The 9,338-nt window shown below is 42.5% G+C and overlaps 1 protein-coding gene across 5 annotated transcripts in view; it reads right to left on the bottom strand.

Moving 5' to 3' along the window:
* Window positions 1-1,218: 1,218 nt before the first annotated feature.
* LOC143766539 (endoribonuclease YbeY-like) overlaps window positions 1,219-9,338 on the bottom strand; it is a 181,409-nt gene continuing 173,289 nt past the window's right edge. For 3 of the 5 annotated variants that reach the window (XM_077254305.1, XM_077254303.1, XM_077254304.1), the window contains exons 2-5: window positions 7,181-7,394; window positions 6,591-6,722; window positions 5,378-5,446; window positions 1,219-3,787 (exon numbers count right to left, since the gene is read on the bottom strand). In XM_077254305.1, coding sequence (XP_077110420.1) covers window positions 3,692-3,787; window positions 5,378-5,446; window positions 6,591-6,722; window positions 7,181-7,390 — 507 coding nt within the window. In that variant the 5' untranslated portion in view covers window positions 7,391-7,394 and the 3' untranslated portion in view covers window positions 1,219-3,691. The remainder of the gene's footprint in view (window positions 3,788-5,377; window positions 5,447-6,590; window positions 6,723-7,180; window positions 7,395-9,338) is intronic. The other 2 variants (XM_077254306.1, XM_077254307.1) reach the window with 2 other exon arrangements.

Raw genomic sequence — 9,338 nt, 5'->3', positions numbered from 1 at the left:
GGGGAAGGAGGGAGAAAAGCACGGGGCTGGAGTCATACCACATGAGTAAGGCCGGGGTTACACTTACGAGAAACTCGCACGAATCTCGCGTTTCAATACCCGGCACTGCTGCCAGCACTCGGACTGGAGCGTTCAGCTGCATAGAAATACATGCAGCTGCACTCTCCGGACCCGACTGCCGGCAGCAGTGCCAGGTATTGAGACGCGAGACTCGTGCGAGTTTCTCGTAAGTGTAACCCCGGCCTTACAAAGGGGCTCGGAATCCCTAAGAAAAGGGCTCTGCAGCCCCCTCTTGAATGGAGCGGAGGTGTGAATTCTCATCCTCTGCTCCACTCATTGCCTATAGGACTGCCAGAAGAAGCGAGCGTTGTACTCTGCTTTCTCAACAATCCCAGAGACGAACAGAGCTGAGACCGAGCTGTGCTCCTTCACTCCATTCAGGACCCCCAGAGACAAAGTCATCCTCTATCCAATTCCTCATTCCTTGTAAGGACGCAGACTAATTTGGCTTTCAATGATTTTTTTTTCATGCCCACCTTCTGGTAGCAACAACTTTCAATTAAATTTTTTTGGGAGAACAAAACAAGTGAAGCAAACAGCACTAGGATCCAACATTAGTCTGTTTTTTTCGCAGATCTAATGACTTAAGCCTGGGTCACACTTGCGAGTGCAATCTGAGAAACTCATGCGAGTCTCTCGCCTCAATACCCGGCACTCGAGACCGGAGCGTGCGGCTGCATAGAAATACACACAGCTGCACACTCTGGTCTCGAGTGTCGGGTATTGAGGCTCGAGTTTCTCGAATTGCACTCGGAAGTGTGACCCCGGCCTAAGATGGATGATTTCACTTCCCAAATCGGATTCAAATTGGACATTTCTTCAGTTTTATTTACAAACTGCAAGAAAGTTCATTTAGAAAAGGCCAAAAAATATGAGAAACATAGATAAAACACATCCAACAAAAATGAATGAATAAGAAGTAAAACACAAAAATTAAGTTGATCTCTATACATAGCTATGTCATATTATTTATATAGCTGTAGAAAAACTAAGGTTTGAGCCGGAGAATCAGAAAGCTCTGACTTAGTTTTCAACAGTCAGGCCCAAATGTTTTGAGACTGACACAAATTTTGGTTTTCAGATTTTGCTACTTCAGTGTTTTTAGACCTTTAGTCAGATGTATCTATAGTTCCTGAAGAACAATTTTAAGAACTTCATAAAAGTGTATAATATTTTATTGACAAATACATCAAGTTTACGCAAAGACTCAATACACCGGTATACAGCGTTGTCCCTTACTTTTTCAAAACTCCTGCAACTCGTCCAGGCGTCTGGATATCAGCTTCTGGGCCAAATCCTGACAACACAATCTTGTCTAATCAATGTTTGAAGTTTTTCACAATTTTTGTGTTTTTGTTTGTCCACTCGCTATTGTGACTTTAGTTACTACTCACGGTAAGAATGTGAGGCAGAAAAGTCAGAGATTGCGGGGTCAATACCAAGAGAGCACGTACATAACCAAGGGAAAAGACAAAGTTGTAAGTCAGGTCACAGTCCAGGGTCAATAACAAGAGATAGCGGATCAACGCAAAAGGAGGAGACAAAGGGATATTCTGAACACAGTTCAAATGGTTAGGCCGGGGTCACACTTGTGAGTGCAGCGCGAGTCTCTTGCATCAATACCCGGCACTCGGGACCAGAGTGTGCGGCTGCATGTATGTCTATACAGCTGAACTCTCCGCTCCTGAGTGCCGGCAGCAGTACCGGGTATTGATGCAAGTTTCTCTCATTGCACTTTCAAGTGTGACACTGGCCTTAGGCAACAAAATCAGGCTAACACTCACCAGGAAGCACAAACTACATCAGGCAGGGATCGGGGCAGACAGCTCAGGTAAATAGGTTGGGACAATCTCCAGAACACCGAACACCTGGAGAAAGTCCCGCAACTCCTAATCACAGATTGGACAGCTGACCTGTCAATGAATACACTGACACTTCAGCAATAATAATAATAGTCTTTATTTTTTATATAGCGCTAACATATTCTGCAGCGCTTTACAGTTTTGACACAGTATCCATCGGACAGCATAGAAATCACTCACTGAGTGGACGAATTGTGACAGCTTGTTGAGGATTGATCACAGATTTTCAATCTCTGCAGTTTCCTTGCCATTGGCGCAAAATTTCAATGTTTTGTTCCCCGAGTCTCTCAGTTAGCACATTTCTCTTTGTGAAATGCTGGGAAAAGCATTCCTCATCACCTAAATTCCACCTGGATCTTTGGGAGAACTTGCTCTTGGAGTATGTCTACCATTCATTATTCATAGCAGTGTTCTAAGGTGAAACTCCTCTTCGCTCGCCTTTTCTTCTCCAATCATTCTTCTAGATGTCCCAAACAGTCTGAAGGGGGCTTCATCAGAGGAAATAACTTTACCCCAGTCTTCTGCAGTCCAACCCCTGTACTTCCTGCAAAGTTACTTTCTCTGATGAAGGCCTTTTTGATTATTTAAGACATCTACAAGAATGATTGTCCTGTAAAAGTAAAAAAGTGCAACATTTTGAATGAAGCCGAATTGAAAAAGTGATTTTTAACCCCCAAATAAAAAAAACAACAACATTGACCCCAGCGGTGAACAACCCCATGAAATTATTTTTTATCAAGTTATCAAGGTGATGAGTTGTTTGTCAAGTTATACTTGGATACATCTGTAGTCTGATGCTGATTGAAGAATAATTTTAGCAGGTAGAGAGACTTTTCTGCACAGTGAGTCAAAGACCTCAAATTTGGGGCTATTCAGGTGATAGAGTGTCCGTGTGAAAAACAAATTAAAGAATTAGCTATTTTCTTCCAAGACTCCATTTGTCTCCTATTTAAGTCTATGGGTGTGTAAAAAAATTGGATCCTATACAGAACATCCGTATTTCACCTGACTTTTTTAACCTAGGAAACGGTATTTGATCATATACATTTTTGAATGTAAATGTCCGAAAAAAGATGTAAAAATGGGACACAAGGAAAATCATCTGAGATTTCTGGATGAAAACCGAACGATTACTCATACACTTGTGTCACCCCTGCCTAAGTCTTATTGCTCCCAGGACAATATTTTGTATTTTTACTATTCTTTCTCTTCATTTCTGATTTTCATAAACTCTTGTCCAAGTTTACTTAGATCCTGTATCTCATTTTGCCTGTGGCGTACCTCTGGACAACAAGCTACCACAGTGCGCAGAATTGTTTTTCATTGTAAGGTAAGGCCACCATAAGATTTGCAAAGATGATAACTTACAGTCAGGACATTATCAAAATCCCCCTTTGTTGTTCGTACTGTTAATAAATGAACTCATCTCGAGGGTAATGCTTCCAATATTGCATTCAACTAGTAATGTTGGATTAGGCAATCATCTGGGACTCTATGGGATCATCGAGTTAGCTCACACCTTCGTGTCCTATAATTGATGCACAATTTGTTTTAGTTTACTTACGCAGCCGATTAATTATCACAGCACTTTACAGACATCATCGCTGTCCCCAGTGGGGCTCACAATCTATATTCCCTATCAGGATGTCTTTGGAGTGTGGGAGGAAACCGGAGGAAACTCGGGGAAAACATATAAACAAATATAATTGCAAATATTCCATTTGTGCTTTCTCTGCCATCTGTGCACCCCATGACATGGAAGTGATAGATTATTCTCGGTCATAATGCTCTGAAGTCAGTGGCGTAAGTGCAGATCCAGTAACTCGGTTTATCTCCATTAGAACTTCACTTTCCTTCTCAAACATCTGTTAAAGTGAACAAATGATATGAAAACAATTAGCATTTATTAACATAGATTAATCCTAAATATCTGAATCCTTGGGTCAACTTTTATATTAGTTTTCCTTTATAAAAACAAACAAAGCATAATATACAGGTCACAGAGACTACAGGTATCCCCAATGGCCCGAAGACCTTGCTACTACAGTTCAACAATAAAAGCAGCATTATAACGGCCACGTATTTGTGGATCAGCAGCAAACATTTTCTGTAGTGGACAGGATGGAATGGAAAATATATAGCATAATGGGCCACCTCCTGATATGAAAACCTGCTGCATGACCTCAAATCCTGAGTAGAAATATCAAATACTACTAGCACATCTTCTGTCTGCCAGGGCGCACCGCTTCCCTGCCTTCAGCCTTCCTGCTTGCCTCGTGTAATGGTGTGCTCATGAAGACTGACCGTTCACACCACTGGCATGTTTGCATCACTGGCCTGAACGTTGCTCTCTCCCGTGCTGTTAGTACAGACAGGTTTGTCTTTGCAGCATGGTATGGCAGGGACACCAAAGCTGCCCAGATCCAGCAATCCTGCCAACTTCAGAGTGGTGCTAGCAAGTTGTATAACTAAATATTCACCCGTTCTTGATATCGGAGAATAAGACGTACATTGCAAAGTTTCTTGTTTTTACAAGCACTTTGCCGTTTTGACCATTATCAAACATGAGACGTCTTTAAAGGTCCATTGTCTTTATTAATGGGTAAAGTTGTAAAAATGAGCAAAATTGCAAAGAGGATTTTTCATTTTTTTGTTTACTGCTTGTTGCCTTGTTTACTGACCACCGATGCAATCTAGCAACGGTGGCCGAGCATGTGCAGTGGTTACAACCTCTTTCTAATAGCTCCGGGTCCCAGATGTTTCAGTGTAACTACGTTCTTCAAATGGTAAGGTAAAGCTGCTTGGAGCACACAGTTTGAGCCAATTACAGGACTATACCACTAGTCTGTACTGTCAATCATGCGGTAGCACACTGCCCCTATCAAGCGGTGCGCTCCCCCAAAATGCACATGAAACAACACCTTATGTCTTGAGCTACTGGAGATCTGTAAAAAGAGTTCAAACCAGTGGTTTTCCGTTAAAGAAGAACTGTCACTAGATTCATACTGCTTGAACTACAAGCAGTATGAATCAGATGCTGGCTGCACAGGTATCTTTAACTGTGAAATGCTGGGACATTTTAGTGAAAACACAGATTTAAAAGCTGGCCTGGGAGTATAGAGAGAAAGCTAGCTCATCAGGTGCTGTTCCTGTTCTGCGTTTGTTGATTTTCAGGTCTCTCCATGTATGTCCATTGGGAACAGACCTGGCAGTAGATGACTCACGTTTCTACAGCCTTTTAAACTATGTTTTCTCTGAAACAAAGGAGCGTCTCAAAGTAAAAACAAACCTGGCTGTAATTGCACAGAAGAGTCTAATTTATGCTGATTGTAGCAGATTTCCTATAATAAAATAATACTGCAAATATAAGCCATTACTATATACTCAAGTAAAGCTAAAAGCCTTGTAATATCAGCACAATCTTAATTTAAAAAGAAAAATCCCACACAACTAACCTTTCTCCAGTCTTCTGGGCTATGATGAGTATAACCTAGTAGGTGACATAAGCCATGCACTGCCGTCACCTGGGAGAAACGTAATTTATATTTGAGTTTCCGTCAGTAGAAACACATTATAAATATTCACTGGAAGGAACAAGACCATAAAATGTGACCAGCCAGACTTAGGGCAGATTCACTTACAACTCGTACTCACTTGTGGAGCAGATACTAGCGAGGGTAGTTATGTTTCACCAGTAGATCTACCCCTGAATGTTAGGTGGTACTCTCAGGGAGGACACAACTCTTAACATATTCCTGAAGTATCAGTAAAAGTAATAAATCCTTTGCTTCTCTACTTTTTTTTTTTTTTTTTTTTTTACTTTTTACCAAATCTTCTACAAGTCCTTATCCAACTCAGCTCAAATCCATTTTCCTGTCGTACCTCGCAACAACCAACCTTTGAGCTACAAAGAATTTGTCATGGGTTTACCGTGACAGATAAGAGCCAGAAGATCGCAGTGTCTAATTTCTCCTACTCCTGCACTGTTTAGAAGCACTTCACCTTCATATTAAGCGGTACAAGTTTCTTTTAGCAGTGTAGAGGTAAATCTGCTCAGTTGAGAGTTCTTAGAAGCTTTCCTGCATTAAGGGTCTCAGCTGTTCACTGGTAGCCACTCCCCTCTCCACTATATTCTTGGCCCTGTCAAGCACTCATTGCCAGAGATAGCTTATGCTGCATGGTTAGGAGATGGTGGTTTCTTGGGGTTGTTTGAGAAGGAGTTTAGTGGATTTATCGGACACTGCTAGGTTTTGGTTGTGTGATAATTCCCTTCCTTTCCTTACTTTGTTTTTTTTTTCCCATCCCCCACTCCCCGGTGTTTACCTCTGCTGTTTGTGTGAGTATATGTGTATGACTGGTATGTTCCTTTACCTCTGTTTTTATTACCTACCTTGTTGGATTGGTTGGTGTATTACGGTACACTACTACTCTCCTCTTCCCTGGGTGGGGAAAGGGTACAGACTGAGTTCGGATTCAGGAGCTGAAGCAAAGTATGTGGTGCTGGCTTCTTCACCATAAGAAATTCAGTGAATAGGGCGAGATAAGGCGCCCCTGGCGTTAGGGACAGGAAAGGAGCCCTTGGTCCCGGGACACCCAACAACAGAGTCGTGACAAAATTGTTGTTGATAGCATGATAACACCATTTGATTTCCATTCTCCAAAACTTACAGTCAAGACATTGTTAAAATCCTCCTGCTTTTCTTCACACTGGTGATATATAAACTCTACTCCAAGGTAAATGTCTCCTAAATTGTATTCATCTGGGAATGATGGATCGGGCAATAATCCGGGACACAAATCCTGGAAGTATACATGGATTACACACTGTCAGATGCAGCTAACACATATTGTATATAAGTGCAATTACTTAAAGAGTTGCTATCACCAGGGCAAAAGTGGCTTGTATGCAGTTTTTTTTTTTTTTAAATCTGCCATATGATTCTAAATATATGGGCCTTTTTATCTAATATTAATTTTGATGGTGTTTACAAGGGTGCGTGGCTCACAAGAGAGGATCCTCAGGGGCGTGTCTTTAGGCTCCTCTGAATTATTACTCTCAGCCACACCCCCTTATAAAGACTATAAAAATTAGCACTGAATAAAGAAGCCCATATCTCTGGAACTGTATAGCAATTTAAAAAAAGCAAAAAAACAGAGTACTCAGGGGATTGATAGGAATAAAACCAGAGTCAAAAGTGGTGACTTTTTACCTGGTGACAGGTCCCCTTTAAAGAAAACCTGCTCTGCTATTTGTGTACCTCATGAAATGGAAATGATAACACGTCTGTAGCTTTGTCTTGTCGTCTATAACGTTTGTTCAGTTGTCGGATCTTGGTATCATTTATACATATTACCCCAACATCAAACCTCTTCACACCGAGACAGCTTCTGGTAATTTCTAGATTCTTGCGTAAATGGGCTCTGCGAAGAGGGATCACATGCTGCAGGTTCCGTATAAGAAGAGACATTACCCTGTTGGGACAAATAATACATAGAGACTTGGGGTACAGGTGTTGTCTGCTTTGGACGATGTCTGCATGTTAGAAGGGCTCTTGGACAATAAGATGACCACAAAGTTTTCCATCTCCAGGACCGTCAACTGTATTCAGAGGGATAACCAGACAGCAAATGATTTATTTCCCTACAGCTCTACCACAAGCAAAAACAACTGATGACCTGCTGTATCTGTAGGATAGGGCATCATCATGAGATCGGGGGTGGTCCAACACTTGGCACCTGAGACAATCAGCTGAAATCCGCCCCAACGGTTACCAGATACCAGCAAGATTTCTCTCGCGTATCACCCCTACTCTGGAACCCTCTACCACAACACATCAGACTCTCGCCTACCATCAAAATCTTCAAAAAGAATCTGAAGACCCACCTCTTCCGACAAGCCTACAACCTGCAGTAACCACCGATCAACCAACCGCTGCACGATCAGCTCTATCCTCACCTACTGTATTCTCACCCATCCCTTGTAGATTGTGAGCCTTCGCGGGCAGGGTCCTCACTCCTCCTGTAGCAGTTATGACTTGTATTGTTTGAGATTATTGTACTTGTTTTTATTATGTATACCCCTCCTCACTTGTAAAGCGCCATGGAATAAATGGCGCTATAACAATAAATAATAATAATAATAATGTGCAAGGTGAAGCACAGCAGCCCCGTACCATGCTAGTGAGTATGACACGCAGCTGGCATTTTCATGAAGAATCTTCGGCTTCATAAAGTATGCGGATATGGTGGCCTTTATAATTTGCTGTGTGCTCACGATAAGTTTTGGGTGACTTTTTTGATGTTGGATATTGTCCTGTGTCCCAAAATGCAGTATCTTACAGGACCAGTAGTGATGACCAAGCGTGCTTGGATAAGGTGTTATCTGAGCATGCTCGAGTGCTGAGTGTGTTCGGAGTGCTGGAATAATATGTTTGAGTCCCCGCACCTGCATGTCTTACAGCTGTTCAACAACTGCAACACATGCAGTTAGGTAATCCCCACAGGTGTTGCAGCTGTCTAACAGTGAGACATGCAGGAACTTTGACTCATACATATTTTTTGAGCGTGCCAGAGTAAGGCCGGGTTCACATTTGCATTCGGGGGCCTTGCGGAGGGCTGCGTACATCCTCCATTTAGCCTCGCCTACTTCTGCATGCGTCCTGCATACCTATGTTTAACATTGGGGTACGCAGGACATGCGGATGTATCGTTTTGACGCACCTGCCATGTGCGCAAAATGCAACTTGTTGCGTGTCCGTGCGGTCAGCGGGTGCATCAAAACAATGCATCCGCATACATCCGCATGTCCTGCGTACCCCAATGTTAAAGATAGGTATGCAGGATGCATGCAGAAATATGTGAAAGTAGGCGGAGCTTAACAGAGGAAGTACGCAGCCCTCCGCAAAACCCTCGAACGCTAATGTAAACTTAGCCTAACTCAGCACACTAGCACATTCCCTCAACACTAGGTACCAGCAAAGTGGATAGGATTTATAGACATCTCATGCCTACCGGGACACGCACTAAAACGCAGGTAATCTCCACATGACTGTATCAGTAAAGGTTTGTCAAAGCCAAATACCAGGAATTATTAAGAACAAAGCAGCTTTATTTAAAGCATGACACAGTGTATACAGCAAGGAGAAAATAAAACTTAATAATAAACAAATAAAAAGGAACATTCATTAACATGCACCTTCCCACTTGTTAGTTTGAACGTGGCCTAAGGATAACTCCCAGAATCACAAGCTATTCCCTGTCAGATGACCCGCTGATCGGTGGCGGTCTGAGCAGCAGGCCCATAGACCAGGCACAGAGCAGAGATTGGCCACATGCACTTCACCACTGAAGACAGCAACATCTTGGGTTGCAGAGCCAGGTTCCTGTGATCATTTAGGGTCTCAGCAGCCGGACCCC

This window comes from Ranitomeya variabilis, chromosome 4 (genome assembly GCF_051348905.1).
Source record: "Ranitomeya variabilis isolate aRanVar5 chromosome 4, aRanVar5.hap1, whole genome shotgun sequence".
NCBI lineage: Eukaryota > Metazoa > Chordata > Amphibia > Anura > Dendrobatidae > Ranitomeya > Ranitomeya variabilis.
Note: the sequence above shows the minus strand (reverse complement) of the source record. Positions and strands in the feature narration are given on the sequence as shown.